The 18,324-nt window shown below is 48.3% G+C and overlaps 1 protein-coding gene across 11 annotated transcripts in view; it reads right to left on the reverse strand.

Moving 5' to 3' along the window:
- The window catches only part of ANK1 (ankyrin 1), a 213,958-nt gene that overhangs the window by 83,643 nt on the left and 111,991 nt on the right, over nt 1–18,324 (reverse strand). For all 11 annotated transcript variants that reach the window (XM_029936401.1, XM_029936381.1, XM_029936428.1 and 8 more), the window contains exon 2: nt 11,228–11,329. In XM_029936401.1, the coding sequence (XP_029792261.1) occupies nt 11,228–11,329 (102 nt within the window). The remainder of the gene's footprint in view (nt 1–11,227; nt 11,330–18,324) is intronic.

Genomic DNA, 18,324 nt, shown 5'->3' on the forward strand with positions numbered 1-18,324 from the left:
TGAAGCAAGATCACTGACATTATATATTTGCAAGTCTGCAGCCCTGAAACAGAACAGGAAATAAGAATCTAAACAGGACTTGTGTAAAGACAGAAGGATTGAAATGGTTGTCATTTCTACTCCAAATCCTGAGATTGACAGGAAAGCAAGTGAGGGAAGAAAGAAAGAAAGGCAGACTGTGGAAACCAGAGGCAGAGAGGATGAGGACCAAAACGAGGTGGTAGAAAGGGAATGAGGGAGTGACTATCACTACAGTCTGACTACATGAGGAAATGAATTAAGCTGCTGGAAAAAAAGAAAAAAAATCACTAGAACACTATAAATTTTTATTTCTTCCCCTAAATTGCCTGCATTAAATTTTCAGCCAAAACAGAAATGAGATCAAAAGTGAATGGGATTTTTCTTACCTTCCATTGTCACTGTCTGAAGAAGCAAGGCAGTGAACCAGAAAGGGTGCCCTCCAGATGTGCTGACAGAAGTGTGTCTGCTCTGAGAAAGAGGAGGGGGTTGCTAGCATGGTTGGAAGACTGTTAAACTGAGCAAACAAGTCAATAGACTGAGGATGATGGGAATCAGTAGGAGTCATGTTCCTGACTATCTGAAGGGATTTACTAACATGGAAAGAGGAAAGACTAGAAAGAACTCTCAGGTATTGGACTAGACCTATTGACATGATCTCATCGATTTAAAAATATATTTATACAGATAGATGCAAAACTAGATACAGATGTATAGACAAAGATGCATAACAACCAGTAGCAATGAGCACATCAAGTGACCAGATTATGGTGTCTATACACCATCTTCCACTAAAAGGAACCTTGGGAAAATGGCTGATCCAAGGTTGGGGCAGAGAAGGTACAAAATTACCCTGGGACAAACAGTTGCCAGAAAGGAAGGAAATACTCAAAGAGTGATGGGGATATGTTAAAGAACAAAGTAGCCAGCCTACTGAAAGCACTCCTACTGGCCTCATTTAGATTTGAACACCAAAATAAATTATAAGGAAGTCCAGAGACTGCTTGGTGGGAAAGGTCTGCTAAAATTATAGGATCCTGGAATCTAATCAATCAGAAGCCAGAAAGAACTGAAGCAATTGCCATAATCCTGGTAGAGAATCATCCCCATGTCCTTTGTCAACCTGTCCTTGTCCCAGAATGGGGAAGGTAGAATAGGAGCCAAAACTTAGGGCTGGTGTATACTCAGAAAGAGGTGGCATAGATGGAAAGGAACAGGCTGGCTCTGAGCACTTTCCCCTCTGCTTCATTACAGCCTAGATTTAGCTCTCCTCCCTGGGAGCTGAGATCCAGTGAACTAGGTATTCAGGAGGAGGGAAAACACTTGAACGGTTTTCATTATCTTTAAAAAAAAATGGAAAGAAAAAGAAAAGAAAGAACCCAAAGAACCCACACTACTCAGAGCCTTGCAAGGAGACGAGTCAACCTGGGTCACCTTCTCTCTACTCCCCGGACGCAAGGTGAGCAGCCCCTGCACCAAGCAGCCCCATGGCTCCGCAGCAGATCCACTGCAGGGGCTGAAGGCCCTTTGGGAGCCTGGAGGAGGAAGTGTGAGCTCAAGTTAATAAGAGAAAGGGACTCTGCAATTCAGCTCAGCAGCTAAGAATATCTCCTGTGGACTAGAAAGAGTTTCTATGCCAGAGACCTTGGCATTCCTTTAAAAAGTTAAAAAGGGCCAGACCTTCCAAAGAAGGGCAGTGCGGTGGGGGGTGGGAGGGTCAGAGGACAGAGTACTGGGAAGGACTTGAGGCCTCTAAACTGTCCTCTTGATGTGTCACTTCACTTCTCAGGCCTCAGTCTACATGTTTTCAAAATGGTAGAATTACTACGATCCCCTGGTTTCCTCTTCATTCCACAATTCCGCAGGAAAACAAAGTAACAGTTCTCAGAAAATAGGCAAGATGTGCACATAGGGAGATGCACAGAGAAAGGTATGACAGGATTCACACCTAATTGTTGACAGTGATTTGGGGGGTGTGGGTGGGGACATGGTGGCGAACTTAAAGATGGCTTTACATACTTCGGTATAACATAAATTTTGAAACAACTACCCTGAACTCATTGTGTTGCTAAATTAAAAATCACACAACAACGAAAATCAGGGATACAGTTGTCAGAAACAACATACACATTTATAGTAAGAAGTTCATAATCAAATGCGAATAATCCCAGGCCAATTCACATGCATAGTCTAGTCCAATGAGAAAGAAAGAACTGGGATTGCATTTAGCATTTCCTATAATAACCAGAGAGGCAAATCTTCCGTCAAGGCCCAGGTCAAATACCATTTTTCTCTGTCACTTACCCTGTCCCTTTCTCTTGGCCACACCATGCCCTGTTTCCAACCCCTCAAAAGTGAATTATTCTCTCAGCCGTGTTCCTAAGGCACTCCATGATAATCTGTCATCCCATGGAATTGCCTTTATCTGCCTTTGTGTCTGTGTCTCTCAAAGTGGGACCTTCTGAGTTCCGATGTTTCCCCGTCTTTGGATCACAGGTCCCAGCAGGGGCCTCGGACACCGCGTGTGCTCCATGGGTTTGTGGAATTGAACGCACCTTCGTGCAACCACACACACACACACACACACACACACACACACACACACACACACACAGAGCTGTCTTTTTTTTCTCAGTTTCTCAAGACTAAGAATATCGCAGCTGTTCTTCACATCGTAAATCCACAGCAATCAAAGCCTAAAGCGGAGCTTAGAGGCTGTACTTTGCTTAAAATACGTTCTAGGTCATTCTTAATGATGCCATTCACCTTTTTCCTAGTCCCTAGGATCCCAGAGATGTACCTGTTAATGTCACTGGTCAGTCAACTTTTCCTTAACTAAAGGGGAACTAAAAATGAAACCAGGGCAGGGAGGGTGCCGCCGGAGGAGTAACCAGCCCTGCTTGGATGGCTCAGCTCCACGTAAGGAGCGCATAGCACAGAGCCCGGGACTGGGAGCTGGGAGACCCTGGCCCTGGTTCAGGAAGACCCTCCACCTCTTTGTCTCTCCACCCACCCTACAAGGGAGAAGTGAGGTCATGGCTGGGAAAGGGCTCGGGAAAGCAGAGACACCGCAGAGCTGGGATCTGGGGTTATTTAATGCTGTAGGTCACTCTGACTCATGACAAGTAATCAACTGACTTTAAAACTACAAATTAATCGTTAGAATTACCCAGATGCACATCAAATAGCTTCTTTCTGCTGAGATGCAAAAGCAATTTACCTATTTAAATTAACTCTGGGGGTGGGGTTTTCAAGACCTGTCTTTTTCATGAATGCCTTTTCTAGAAGGAATAGGGGGATTGGGTTGCTTCTCTTGCCTGACCGTACACTGCAGAACACCATTTTCCCACGCAGGGACTGTGATCATATATTCTTTTCCTTCCTTCATTGCTATTTCAGAGCTGCAACCTGGCAGCAAGTTTTAAGAGGCTGGATATTCCCATACCACCATATGGGAAGGCGCTCTGTGTGAACTGGGGGTGACTACACATAGAACTAGGGGACAGTGGAGTTAATGCCATCTCTGCCTGTCAATAGTTCCTAAGAAAAAGATGACAGAGAAAAGTAACAGCCTCTGTATCTACACTGATCTAAACATAACCTTCGTGGCCTGATCGACTGCCACCCTCCCCTTCTTTCATTTCCTTTACCCCATCAGCTATCTCCCTGCTGCCCTGTGCCCTCTCCGCTCCTGTCTCTGCCTGGCTGTTCCTTTGTACAGCAACTGCCCCTTCCCGCTTCTCTACCTGGCAACATCCTACTCTTCTTTCGAAGCTGGTCTTTGACTCATTGACATTTAAGAAAGAGTTTATTTATTTATTTTGAGAAATAAATGAGGAAGTGCAAGTGGGGAAGGGGCAGAGAGAGGGAGAGGGAGTCCCAAGAGAGGCTTGATCTCACAAACCTGTGAGATCATGACCTGAGTTGAAATCAAGAGTCAGACACTTAACCAACTGAGCGACCCAGGCACCCCGACTCAATGGCACTTTAGTCACTGCCCCAGACCAGAAGCAACATGACAGCAGTCACAGGACTCACTCACCTTTAAGTAGCCAGCCTCTGGCACGTGAGAGAAGCTCAATAAAGGTTTGCTCAGGGAATGAATAACTGAATGAAAACATCCTGTGCTCGTTCTGGCTGGCACTGAATTTATAACCTTCTACTTACAAGCTGGACTTCTTTACCTGCCTCTGAGTTCTTTGAGAGAAGGGGATGAATGAACTTCATCTCTAATGAGGAGCCTGGCTCATTCAAAGTGCCCAAAACATGTTTGTGTAATAAATGAAGTTGCAGAGAAACTTCAGGTTGTCTTCTTACCATCATCTCACTGAATCAAAACTCATAAAGCTCAGAAGATATTCCAAGTAACCTCTGGACCCCAGCTTTCTGAGTTACAAAATGAGAGTTGAATTCCATGACCTCCTTCTAGCTCTAAGGTCCTTTAATTTAGAAAGGTAGTAATCCCTACAATCACGAGTCCAACAAATCCTGATCAAAAGACTTGGCATGTGGCTACTGTAGAAATGATTACTCTGTAGCAGAAACTTTTGGTATAGGTGCTTCGTTTATTTGAAATACCTAAAACCCATTACCTTCAAGATAAACCAGTACCCATGAGCGATGGGGTCCATGGGTAACATCCATGTGGAAATTTAGAGAATGCCAATGGAATAGCATGATTTCACATGCTTTTGTTGGTTGTGTTTTAGCACTAGAAATTGTTTACATTTTTGTGATCATTCTTGCTTTTGATACCTCAGCAAACATCACCACATACTTGACTGTTGAGGCTGGTGCCAGAATCTGAACTGCCGTCGTGCAAGAGAAGCATTATCCTTAAGAACAACTGTTCACAGTGCTCTTCAAAGTGACAGCAGTCAGATGGGCTAAGTGTCAAAGACAGCTTGAATCACCGGTGGGTACAGCAGATTTAACATCTACTGCCTGAATTTAGAGAGCACATACTATACTCCAGGCAGAACCTTGCTTAGGAGCACCAAGTAAATCAAAGTCTTCTCCCTTCGAATGCCTACATTTTAGTGGAGAAAACAGGGAAAAATGAAGAGACATAGACGTATAGGAAGTCTGGTGACACTCAGTACTGAGGGGATAAATAAGAGGGATCAATGGGACAGAGGATGCCTCCAATGAGCCAGGAAACCTCTCTTTTCTTTGTCTTATGCCAGTGCCATAGACAACAAGCCTTCTCTTTTGGGTGTGAAATTTTCTCCTGGGGTCTCAAGTACTTTTCTCTCCTATCAGGAAGGCAACCGAAGCCAGTGTTTGTTAGAGTTATAAGAATAGAAAAGAAAACTCAAATAGTGAGGCTTTTTGCCTCAGTTACAGCTTGTGGTTCCCAGTAGTGTATCTATGTTCACTCAACAATTCTAGGGTTTCAACAGAGCAGAGACTCTGACTTGCTCTCCTCTTGTTTTTTATTTGGCTAACAGGCAGATATGTAATGTCAATTAGTTCATTCCAGAAAATACATTTTATATTGCTATGGCCTCCATAATAAAATATTTTGATTTGATGTAAGTAATAATTCTTGAAATTGGACATATGAAGCTGACATTGGTATGTGATCCTAGGCTAGCCGCCGGCCCTGGCTCCACAGGCCCCTGCAATGATATCTGCTGAGACCACAAACCACGGCAACAACACTCCAAAAGCTAGGGAGGCGAGCCCACTGGCTTCACTACCTCCCCTGTCTCCCCCTCATTCAAACCTCCGTGTGGCTCTACCTGGTCCATTGCATGGGACTCGTGACCAGCCCCCCTGCACAGGTCTCTGTGCCTCAAGTCTATACTCCACCAGGAGGCAGGGTGATCATTTAAGAACTTTATCAGATTGAGGGTCTCTCATGCAATACCTTCCAATGGCTTCCTATCATCCTTGGAGTGAAATCCAAGTCCTCATGATGGCCTCAAGCACTTCGAGATTCAGTCTTTGCTGTTATCCAGACACCAAGCTTACTCTTGCCCCCCAGAGCCTTTGTACCTCTTTCCCCTCTTCCAGGATTGCTCTTCCCAGAAACCACATGGCCCCCTCTTACTTCTTTTGAACCTCTCAAAAGTCATCTCCTCAGCAAGGCCTTCCTTAACTACCCCATGACTTTTCTCCTCCATCGTACCTCTTGTTAGCGCGCATTACACATGTGTTTATTTTCTTGCTCATTCACTCTTTTTTTACCAGCATATAAATGTCACAAGAGCACAGACTTTGCCTAGTTTGTCTATCTTGTTCTGTGCCTAGAATAGCACCTGGCACAAAGTATGTGCTTAATAAACACACGTGGAATAACCCCCACAAAGACGCTGGTGGGATTATATTCAACATGTCTCCCGTCCTTGTTTTCATCAGCCAACACCAGCATTTGACTTCCTCGAAGGCTGAATGACTTCCAAATATCTATCTTTGGGTTGGATCTCTTATCTGAGCTCCAGGCTTAACTATCCAATTGCTTACTATATATCTTCACTTAGATTCCTTAAAGACTCCTCAGCAGGATCTCTGCATAGCCCTGACCTTGAGGCCTCACCCTGTTTCTACGCACTTAGTCTCCATGAGCAGGGCTGCCCTCCAGCCCCTGCACAAGGCAGACATCAAGGGTCATTCTCCAAGTCTCCTTCCCAGCTTTCGCCCACGCCGTTCACTACCCAGGCCTGCTCACTTTGTTGCATGTCCTTAGCCCGGACCCTTATCACTGCTACTGACATTTCTCTCCTGAATAGTATGCGACACTCTCCTGACCAGCCTCCCCACTCCACCCCTGGGCTCTTCCATCTGTCTTCTGCATAGTAGCCAGTGTGATCCTTCAAAGCACAGCTCTGATCACGTCATCCCTGTGCTTGGATCATGACTCACTTCCCTCTGCTCTTGGGATAAAGATCGGAATCCTTATCATGGCTTCTGAAAGCAGGGTGGACATTTTACAGGGACATGCAGAAATAGCTGTCGGGGTTGTTAAAAAGCTGAAACACCTCCATTCCTCTCAGCTAGCTGCAATACCTCTACTCGCCATGGCCTCAAGCTCTTGAGTAGCTCCCACTGCTGCTGCTCTGGCCACTCTGTCCCCTCCCCCAGATTCTTCCCCTCAATCAGCAACTATAGCATGGCACAGCAGGCAAACACACTCTCATACACACACACCAACACACACACACTGATAGACACACACACCACCTGTGCACACATGCATGCACACATGCTGCTCCAGCCCTGAAACCTGCTCCAGTTGTTGGCTATTGCAACTATCGTCCCTGCCTGTGAGGTCCAGCATCAATCCCCATGTGATCTCTCTAGCCTCATCTGGATCCTTCTGCCTCTGTGCTGCAGTCGCTCTGGCCTTCCTTAAACTTTGTGTGCCTTTGCCTGCCTCAGGGACTTTGCACAGGCTGCTCTACGAAGGAGCACTATGATCCTTCACATCATTAACTTCTACTCATCTCTTAGCTCAACCATCTCTTCCTCATGGTAGCCTTCTCTGACTTTAGGTCAACTGTAGGTCAAGCCTCATATATTCCCCCCAAATCCTATGCCTTTCCTCCACAGTTGTGAACACACTTTGGTTTGCCTATTTATGTGATTGTTTGATTAATAGCTCTCACTACCAGTACACTACCGTTCAGAGAAAATGAGGACTAGGACTTTTTTTGGGTACTATTAAATCCCTAAAGCCTGGCACTCCCATACACATGTGAAGAGGTACAGGGGGAAATGCTTGGACAAATGAAAGAATAAGGCCTTCATATCAAGATACTGGTGTGTGCGTGCACGTATGTGTGCCCATATGTGTGAATTTGTCTTTTTCTGGAAATATAAGGACGATGATGATGATAAAACACAGGAGACGTAATCCATGCATGAAGGAAACAGCCCTGAATACTCAGATGTGTCTTACATAAGCCGGTTCCTCTTCTTACACTACTTAGCGTAATTACTTCCCATTATGGAGAGCGGTACTTCTTTCCACAAAACATACTGTTCGGAAGTGTGTTACTTATGTAAGAATTAGCATTTGCTGTCTTGCTGCTATCACAGTCCACTGGCTCAAAAGATTCTAGCAAAAGGACATCCTCAAGCCATGACCCCAGGACAAGAGCCTGTTTTTATCATCTCAAAACAATGAAAGCATGTTTGAAGGAGAAGAAAGCTCCAGTCCTGACACGAAGCTGTCCCTGTGACCATGATAAAGCACCGGCGCTGTCCGCATGGCTGCACTAACGTGTATAGCAAGGGCGGCAGTTCGGCCATTGTTGTCCCTCCCCCTGCCCCCCAGTCCTCTACTCAGGAGCCCGCGAATGCCAGGACAAGGCTGGCAGCACGCGGGCTCCCCAGACACCGCTGTGCACAGAGCAGGAGACAAACACCTCCCAGGCCCAGGACGTGGGTGGTGAGGTAAGGAGCCCTGCGGATAAGCCAGCCAGGAGGGGCTTTGCAGGACCACAAATCCTTCCCTTTTCTGCCCTCTGACACTCACTTCCATGCCTGCCTGCGGTTCCTCTTTGAAAGAGGGAGGCTGGGCTTAGCCACGGCCACAGACACCAGTCTGAGACTGCACCTTCCCTCCAGTCCTCCCGGCCTAAGCTCTACCTATCACCTGCGCCAAGCCCCTCGGAAAGAGTGTCCACAAAGTGCAACAATGCCTCGGGGCCTGCTGCTCTCTGAGCCCAAGATGAGCCCAGGAGGTGCCCTGAGGAGAGACGGCAGGGGCACAGGGCAGCTGTGCCCAGGGCCTCACCAGCAGGAGACCAATCAGGACAAAGCCATTTCCCAGGTGTCATCAAAATCTTCCAATTTCACACTGAAAATGAGCCCTGGCTCAAGGCTGATGAGCATCCAGTTGTCCCCTTTCTGCTCACTAGAGTCCTCTGAGAGCTGGAGTCTTAACCCTTGGAAGGCCTCTGAAGGTCTGGGGCTCCTCGAGGGGGCTGCACTGCAGATTAACTCTCCTCCATGTTTCTGCTGTGCAGCCCCAGCCGGAACTTTCCCGGTGGGGGGAGACAGCACTCCTCTCGGCGGTGGGGGAGGGGCTGGGACAACACAGCTAAAGTGGTTTCCAAGGTGCGTGTTGAAACAGGGGGCTCCCCTCCTGAGCCACTCAGATCCCAGGACGTGCTCCCTGCCCCCATACTTCTGCACCTACATCCTCTTCCCTTGAACAAAATGGGTTCGAAGTTTCGGTCTGTTATCCAAAGGCCAAGCCTGGGCTCTGTGTGTTTGGTTGGAGTCACTGTCAAAGTCCTTGGTGTGTGGTAGTACACTCTGGTGGAGGGACAGGAGAAGAGGGGGAAGGCTTGCTGTCCCTACATCGTCCATAGACTTAAGTCAGGGTACGTGCTTGTCTCCCTTCTGAAGTTCACTGCCATGGGCTTCAAATCATACCTTTTTTTAAGTTTATTTAATTTGAGATAGAGAACCAGTGGGGAAAGGGCAGCGGGAAAGGGGGACAGAGGATCCGAAGCAGGCTCCAGGATGACAGCAGAGAGCCCAAAGTAGGGCTCGAATCTGCCAACCATGAGGTCATGACCTGAGCCAAAGTTGGCTGCTCAACCGACCAAGTCACCCAGGTGCCCCATATCATACCTATTTTTATTTCCCATCACATACCACCTGCTCCATCATCTCTGATCTTGTAGCTACTGAATTTATACCAGAGGACCAACTGAATCTAAATAGGGTCTTGCCCTGAGAGAAAGAGCAAGCGGTCCATTGCATTTTAAGCAGGGTGAAGGGGACAGGGAAGAGAGGCTGAGAAGGCAGGGGGAGAGGGGCACGCCGCCTGGGAGAGCTAACCTGCTGTCTGGGAGTTGGCCCCTGCTGTAAAAGTCATCTAGTCCACCTCAACACGGTGAGCCTTGAAGACGCACACTAAACCAAACGAGCCAGTCACAAAAGGACAAACACTGTATGATTCCACTTCCATGGGGGACCTAGAATAGTCAAATTCCCAGGGACAGAAGGTAGAGTCTTGGCTGCAAGGGTCTGAGGGAGGCAGGGATGGGAAGTTAAGGTTTAACAGAGGAAGAGTGTTCGTTCTGCAAGATGAAGCGTTCTGGAGACAGATGGTGGAGTGGTGGTACCACAGTGTGAAGGCACACGGTCCCACCGAACTGTACACTTACAAATGGTTAAGATGGGGGCACCTGGGTGGCTTAGTCAGTTAAGTGTCTGACTTCGGCTCAGGTCATGAGTCTGTGAGTTCAAGCCTGGCATCGAGCTTTGTGCTGACAGCTCAGAGCCTGGAGCCTGCTTCAGATTCTGTGTCTCTTTTTCACTCTGCCCCTCCCCCGCTCATGCTCGCTCATGCGCGTGCTCTCTCTCTCTCTCTCTCTCTCTCAAGAATAAATAACAATTAAAAAAAATTTTAAATGGTTATGATGGTCAATTCTATGTTATGTGTATTTCACCACAATTAAAAACAATTTAATGGCTAAAATGGTAAAAAAAAAATGATCATTGGTAAATCTATTCTATATTAAAAACTGAATTAGCATATGTACCCCCAGCAACTCCATCGGCGGGCCAAACCAGACAAACCAAACCAAAGCCATCCAACCCACACGCCCAAGCTATACCCCCGTTCTCTTTCTAGACCACACTTTGCTCTCTGTTAATTCCAAGATTCTTTGCCCTCCAGTCTGTCCTGAACACATTAAGGTTCCCTACTGCCCCTCCGGAAACCAAGCCCGTCGCAGAGACTGGGAACCTCCAGAGAATGCATTCACGCCACACTGGCTCCCAGCCTGAGCCAGACTCGCTTTTATCAACACCTGACCGAGCAAGGGAGGCATCATCACTATTTCCTTCTCAGCTCAGCGAGAACTCACAAAGGCTGCTAGTGGACAAAGGAGATTGAATGTCACCACTGATACAACATCCTTCAAAGGCCCTTCCTCCTGCCCCTTTTCAAAGGCCACCTGTTCTAAGACCACAGCAGGGACCAAGGCAATTTCTGAGGGAAGAGGCAGCAGGGGATGGAGCCTGGGCCCGGCCCACACTGTTCAGGCATCAGGTCCTTCTCTGTGGGGCCCTGGACTGCATCTGGGATGTGAACACCAAGTTCAGGGCCTTCAGCAAGCGAATCCCTTAGGGAATTTTGAGGCCACTGGGAAAAGGTTAATAGAGGCAGATTAAAGCTGTCAGGAAACAGCACCAGGCAAGAGCCTCTCTCCAGAAACCACGTGCCTGCCCGCATCCCACTTACCTGGTTACAGGTGTTAATGTCTACGCCATTCCGCAGGTGATCCAAAGCTTTGTCCAAGTTACCTGATCTTGCTGCCCTCAGAAAGCTGGTAGCCGCATCGGCCTGTGAGGAAGAACAGCAGGCTGTGAGCATGCTCTGTGGTAACAACCTCAAGATCTCATTCAAGTCCAGGGCTGCAAGAAAGGGCCGGGGTAACTGCACCCTCCTGTTATGGCACCCTGGTGCCCACCATGGCACCCAGGTCTGGAATGCCCTCAGGTCTGGGGTGTGAGGCTGCTTTTGAGGCCGCCCTCTCTTCTCTTTGGTCTCCTTATAAGCAAGCACTCCTGGCTAAGACCTAGGATGGACCCATCTTTGAGAGGGACCCTTCCCAAAGCGAAGGCTCAGCACCGGCTGCCTCAGTGTTTCCAAGGGCTCCTCGTTCTTCCAGAGGAACCCCTATCACATAGTGTCTGACCCCAGGTAGCCACAGATGCCTGCATCATATGGACCTAACACATGCATATGGGCACTGTTCTGTGGTTTTGTTTAAGTGGACAGCACATAGCATCTACTTACTATGCACTAACAACCATTCCCAGCATTTCCCACTTAATATGCTTACACACCCAAACCGGCATGCATTTAATCATCATTTTTGAAAACCTCAAGAAGTAAAGGGTATTGTGGTCCCCATTTTACAGACGAGGAGACAAGGCACAAAGAGCAAAAGTGACCTGGGCAGAGCCACACTGCAGTAAGAAGCCCAGCCTGGCTCCAAAATCTGTGAGGTTGACCCTGCTCTACCGCCAACTTAACGTGGGCTTTAGCTGATAGACGGGTCTCAGGAGCTCCCCTGTGTGAAAGTAAAGCAGCTCCTTGCCATAGCTGTTTCTCGGCCACCTACTCCATGCACGTCAAGACCCCGCCACCAAGATCATTTGTTTGTGTTAAAAATGAATGACAGCCAGAAAGAGTGAGAGGTGAGGACAATCAAAGTCAGCGAGCACAGACAAGGGCAGTGGAAGAGCTCTGTCGGAGTGAGGGGCTGACTCGGAGCAGGAGCCCAGCAGCCCCTGAGCACCTTTGCCCCTGTCTCTTTATCCATAGGCCAGGGGGGTAAAGCCTCTCTTCTGCTTTAGCTGTGAGGCTGAAAGGAAATAACACGGATTATTATAGGTTATTATAAACATTCTGTCAGCACGAGCACACTGTGTACTCAGGTTGAGTTTCTTATGTGCTGTGGGGCACCTGGGTGGCTCAGTCAGTTAAGCGTCCAACTTCAGCTCAAGTTATGATCTCACAGTCCATGAATTCATGCCCCATGTCGGGTTCTGTGCTGACAGCTCAGAGCCTGGAGCCTTCCCCGTATTCTGTGTCTCCCTCTCCCCCCCCGCCCCCCCCCCCCGCTATTTGCACACTGTCTCTCTCTCCCTCAAGAATAAATAAACATTAAAAAAAGAAAGAGGTGCCATGTGACAGGCCATACATGAAGCGTGTGGTGCCAGGCCTCCAGAAGACCCAGCCATGTCTCATGATTTTTTCTCCATTAGGGGGTACTCTGTCTCCTTCCTTCCTGCTCCCTCCTCAGAGACCATGCTGCAGTGGACTGAATGGTGGCCCCAACAGACATGTCTGTGCCCTAATCCCTGGAACCTGGCAATGTCACCTTATTAGTGAAAAGAGGCTTTGCAGATGCAATGAAGTTATGGGTCTTGAGATAAGACTGTTCTAGATTATCTAGGTTGGCCCTGAATCCACTGATAAGTATCCTTTGAAAGACACAGGAGGAGACACATATGCCCACAACACTCGATGGAAAGACTGAAGCAGATGTCAGAGTGCTGCGGCCACTAGCCAAGGAAGCCAACAACTGGCTGAAGCTGGAAGAGGCAAAGAACCAATCTTCCCTGAAAGCTTCCGGAAGGAGCATGGCCTTGTGTCACCTTGATTTCAGACCTCTCGCCTCCAGAGAAGAAACACCTGTCTCAAGCCAGCAAGTCTGCGGTGATTCGTTACAGCAGCCACAGGGCACTGATACACACCAAAGCTCACGCTAAATACAACTCACGCAGTGTTCTACAGTGAAACCCTGATCCCACCCCACAGCAGGGCTGCCTGCCTTTGCCAATTACACAGTTCATCCATGGCAGAAAAGGCTCTCCAGCCTTACACACACTACCTTCACTGCAGGTCTGGCCCTTCACCCTGGGGGGCTGGCCCATCCTCCCCTCTTGCCTCCTCAGGCCTCCAGGACTGCTCCAGAACACTTGCTTCCTTTCTCTGACTCTCAGCCAACCCCACTCCACTCCTGGCTCACCGATCTTCCTAAAATTCTGACTTCCTGCCAACCCTCCCATATTCCAAGCCCCACATGCCCTCACCCACCCACTCCATTATATAAGCTCAAACCTAAGCTCTGTGTCCACCTCTTCACAACACACACACTGGACTCCACAGCCCCTCAGCACAGCCAGCAGAAGAGCCCCTTCCTCTTCTCTTGTTTGTCTTCCCCTGGCATTCCCAGGCTGTCCATTTCCAGGCCCACACCTAGATTATTCATGGGACCTTGAAGCCCTCTGACACTCTCCTTTGCTAATTCTAACTCAGGTCCAACTCAGCTCCTATCTTTTCTATGATACTGTCCTTGGAAACTCAATATTTACCATCTTTAAATCTAGAAATAGAAGCTTGATTTTTTTAAATGTTTATTTATTTTTGAGAGAGAGGGATAGCATGAGCAGGGGAGGGGCAGGGAGACAGAGGGACAGAGGATCTGAAGCAGGCTCTGTGCTGATGGCAGAGAGCCCAATGAGGGGCTAAAACTCACAAACTGTGGGATTGTGACCTGAGCAGAAGTAGGATATTTAACCAACTGAGCCACCCAGGTGACCCAGGAGTTTGATTTTGTATTTTAAAAATGTATTTTAGGGCACCAGGGTGGCTCAATTGGTTAAGCATCTGACTTCAGCTCAGGTCATGATCTCACAGTCTGTGAGTCTGAGCCCTGTGTCAGGTTCTGTGCTGACAGCTCAGAGCCTGGAGCCTGCTCCAGATTCTGTGTCTCCTCTTTCTGCCCCTCCCCGCTCACACTATGTCTCTGTCTTTCTCAAAAACAAATAAACATTTTTTGAAAAATGTATTTTAAATACATATTTCTCTGTCTCCCCACCAACTTCTTTGCTTCTTGGGGGCAAGGACCAAATCTTTTACCTCTTTGGAAATCCTTCAAAGCACGAAATGTCTGGTAGGCCAACATCTCCCTTGGCCTGAAACACAAGGCCCCGAAGGTCCCCCAGGCTAGGCATCTGTGGTCAGGGAAATATTTCAGAAAAAAGGAGTGTTCCATTGGTTTCCCATAAGCTGGATTCCCAGAGAAATCAGACTCAAGGGGTAATCCCTCAGAGAGCAGTCTGGTTGTGCCGGCTGAATCAGAAAGTCTGTCTGGATTCAACGCTTAGGAGAAATACTCAATTATTCCCCAAGAATGAGAGTGTTCGAGAGACATATCTCCCACCCATCCCACCTACCCAAACTATCTTCCGCAGCGCAAGAACAGGATTCTGGGTGAAAACTTGAGTATGCAAACGATGCTGCTTGACTGTTCAAAGTACTGACTCTGGGAAGTGAAGCAGAATATTTACTACACACAGACAAGCAGATAAATGGGAAGGGAAGCCCAATCTAAACAAGGCTGAGGAAGGTGAGTTTGTGGAGTCTGTGTGACATAATAATGAAATTGTAGCATTAACACCAGTTACTGGGCTGGTGTCTTATCAACCTGATAATCTTCCCATCCTTATCACAACCAGTGAGGTAGGTACAATGATATCCCCATTTTAGAGGTAGTGAAGATGAGGTTTGGAGAGGTTAATAACTTGCCCGAGTTCTGCAGGTAACACTCGGGGATTCAGCCCAGGACTCCCTGATGAAAGCCCATACCTTCCACTGCCCTTGACCTCGAGATGCCCTCTTAGCAATCTCAAGCCTGAGGGGTGTCCAGGCAGCCCTGACAGATTGTAGGGGCTGGGAGGAGCCACATGCCTTGCCAATCAAACAGTTAATCCATGGCAGGGGAAAGGGTCCCAGGCAGGCCCCAGCTCCAACCCTGAGGGCTGCATGAGGTCCAAGACAGGCCTTAGGATGGGGCCATCTGGTCCCAGTCCTTCCTTTTGGGGATAATAAAACCAAAGGTGAGAATAAAGTGACTGGCTAAAGCCACCAATACAGTTAGAGGTGAAGTTCAATTGCTCAGGCCTTTTCATTTTCTGTTTGGTCTTCTCTGGCACGGAGTAGTCACGACATTAGCAGGATCCTCAGGGTATCTTACAGGTGAATTATAGATAATGGTGTCACTCCCTCTGTGTATCACTCAGTTTAATTGTACAATATATTTGCTGAGGTCCTATTTCAAGTCCAGGATTCAGCTAGGGCAACGAGAAATAGAATAAAAAATCAGAATATAGGTCCCTGCCCTCATGATTTGAAAAACAAAGTGACAGAGTTGTAAAGGGGTCATTCATGCATGTCTGCACGTACTCACTGATTCACTCCACTAGCATTCAGTGAATATCTCCCAGGTACCAGAGAATATTTGACCTGTAGAGCAAATGATCCTGGGTTGGAATATGAGACCCATTCTCCCATTCTCACCATCTTGTTCTTATGAGCCCACGCTGCCCATTCATCTAATTCAATTACCTCCAATTCAATGACTTGTCTCAGGTGTAATTTCCTGGTGCATCCAGGAACAGTGTGTGTAATCCAATAGGGCAGAAAAGAGAGTCAAATGAATCCAACACGGTCCATTTAGAACGTTTACCTGCGTAGGTACTAATCAGGAAAACAACAATGGCAATAATGGCCAAATGCTAACCAGACTGTTTCTGAGTTCTGATAAATTGGAGCAGAATTCCTGGCCCTCCCCAAGTCCCACCTGTCCCTGGGATGTGGGGCAGCTTCGGAGAGACCTCTCTGCTCGAGGAAACTAGATAGAGGACCTAGCGGAAGCTGTTCACCGTGTTCCAGAAAACCAGTCCACAAGGGCCCTGAACCCGGCATCACCACCGAGGGGCTGCCCTCCCCTCCGAACACCCCGCTAAAGCTGCCTGCTTGTGTCTTCGCCCCTTCCTCATCTTGAGCTTCATTTCAAGCTAATTTTACCTGTGAGAAAATTGCTCATGCCTGTGTTGAAGGGGTTTCTGTTGTGCTCTCCACCCACATCCAGGCTGGTTAATCCATGTGATGTCCCTGAACTTCCTTTCCTAACAATATAAGTTTACCTTTCTAAAGGCCTTGACTACGTTTTACACACTTTACATCAATTAATTCATTTGCTCCTCCCAAGAATCCCATGCGGCAGGCATACTTATTGTCTCCTTTACACAGGTGAGGTGACCGAGTCACAGAGACGTTAAGTAACTTATCCCAAGTCACACAGCTAATACATGGCTTGGCCAGAGGTTGAATCCAAGTAGCCACAGTCCAGGGTCCTTCTCTTCACCCCTGTGCTATACTGCCTCATGGGCCATTTTTAGTGCTCATAATGTTCCTCTCAAGTTCCTCTGGAGGAAGGAAGCCTTCCACCGGCACTCAGAGCCCACTCTGGCCCTCACTTCAGAGGAAGTAATGGAGGGGAAAGGAAGGGACTCAAATTCTCATCAACGACTGCTTGGAAAAGGGAGGTGAACCCTCGGTTACCTGAGACACCCAGACTATTATTAAACTTGCACTTCCTGAGTGGGGTGATACGAATATAGCAATAGATAAGTAGCCGAGGGGGCTCCAGTGTCCTGGGAGGGAGAGGCCGGAAGCACACTGCTAAATGTCAGCATGCCTGTAACACACGAGCAGTGAAGGCTTCAAAAACACCAGAGGCCAAGCAAAGTGGAGTTTCAGGTCAAGTAAGAGAATCCCAGGGCCTCTTTATACCTTCCCTGGGGCTGGCAATGACCCAAGGTTCCCCAGAACAAATCATGAATTACTTTCTCAAGGTCTTTTAGTGCAACATTCATGTCTAAAAAGATGAATGGAACTGACCTATTATCAGTCAACAGTGACAAGATAATATCGACAACATCTCTTTCCCTAGGGGTTTTGTTTGAGCAAAATGCAGTTTCTTTGACGAGGCCACTGTCAGGACTCTTAGGAAGAGATTCTAGATCCTTTACTGGGGTTGCTGCAGCACATCCAGAAGACTAAGGCAGGCCAAGTTCCAGATGCAGAGCTGTCAGCTGGTATTTGGGGACTGCCCTCCACATCTGACAGTCCTTTCCTACTCAGCACCTGGCTAGTCTTGGGAGCCCCTGTCAGGCCTGCCAGGAAGAACAGCCAGCGCCAGCCAGCTAGCACACCCTTGAGGCCCCTGCCTTTATCCCACCGACTCCGGAGCATCAGAAGTGAACCAGGGCCACAGTGTGTGTTTTCATTGAGTCTTTCACTTTTCTTTCCAAAACGTTGTACTGGTCAAAGCCTCACAAACTGTCCCCAGGAGCCCCACTCAGATAGACTACCACTGGCAAAGATAAAATGAACATATTAAAAGGTGCCATTAAGGAAATAAAATGTGCAAGCAGGGGTCCCTGGTTCCCTTATAATGTCCCACGACAACTGCCAGGCCTGGGGAAGAACCCTGCTCGTTCCTGTGCACTTCCTGCCGCTGGCCTTACAGGCTGGGTGATGCAGTGATGTGTGAGCGGCAGGGGTGGACCCTGATGTTGGGAAGACCCAGCGTGATTGCAGCTCTCCCACTTGATGCTGTGTCTCACACAAGTTGCCGAACCTCAATCTCCCCATTGCCAAAACAGGGATGATACGCAGCCGGCTGGGAGGCCGGTAGGATGACAGGGTACAAGGAGGGCACTGGCTCCCCAGCACACAACAGGTCTGCGCTTCTCTCGCCCCCATTCATTTCCCGCTGGCTCTGGACCTCCGGGCGCTGGCATATCTAAGGTTGAGGGGTCAGATGTGCGGAGGGCGAGGCGGCCGCTTCTCCGGCCAAGGGCAGGGCCGTGGCATCCCCGCAGGTGCGAGTGGGTCCCCGCGAGGGACAGCCAGGCGCCCCCCGCAGCAGAACCCGCTCGGCGGGACTGTTCTCCGGGGCGGGGGGACGCGGCCTC

Source organism: Suricata suricatta, chromosome 1, assembly GCF_006229205.1.
Source record: "Suricata suricatta isolate VVHF042 chromosome 1, meerkat_22Aug2017_6uvM2_HiC, whole genome shotgun sequence".
Taxonomy (NCBI): Eukaryota; Metazoa; Chordata; class Mammalia; order Carnivora; family Herpestidae; genus Suricata; species Suricata suricatta.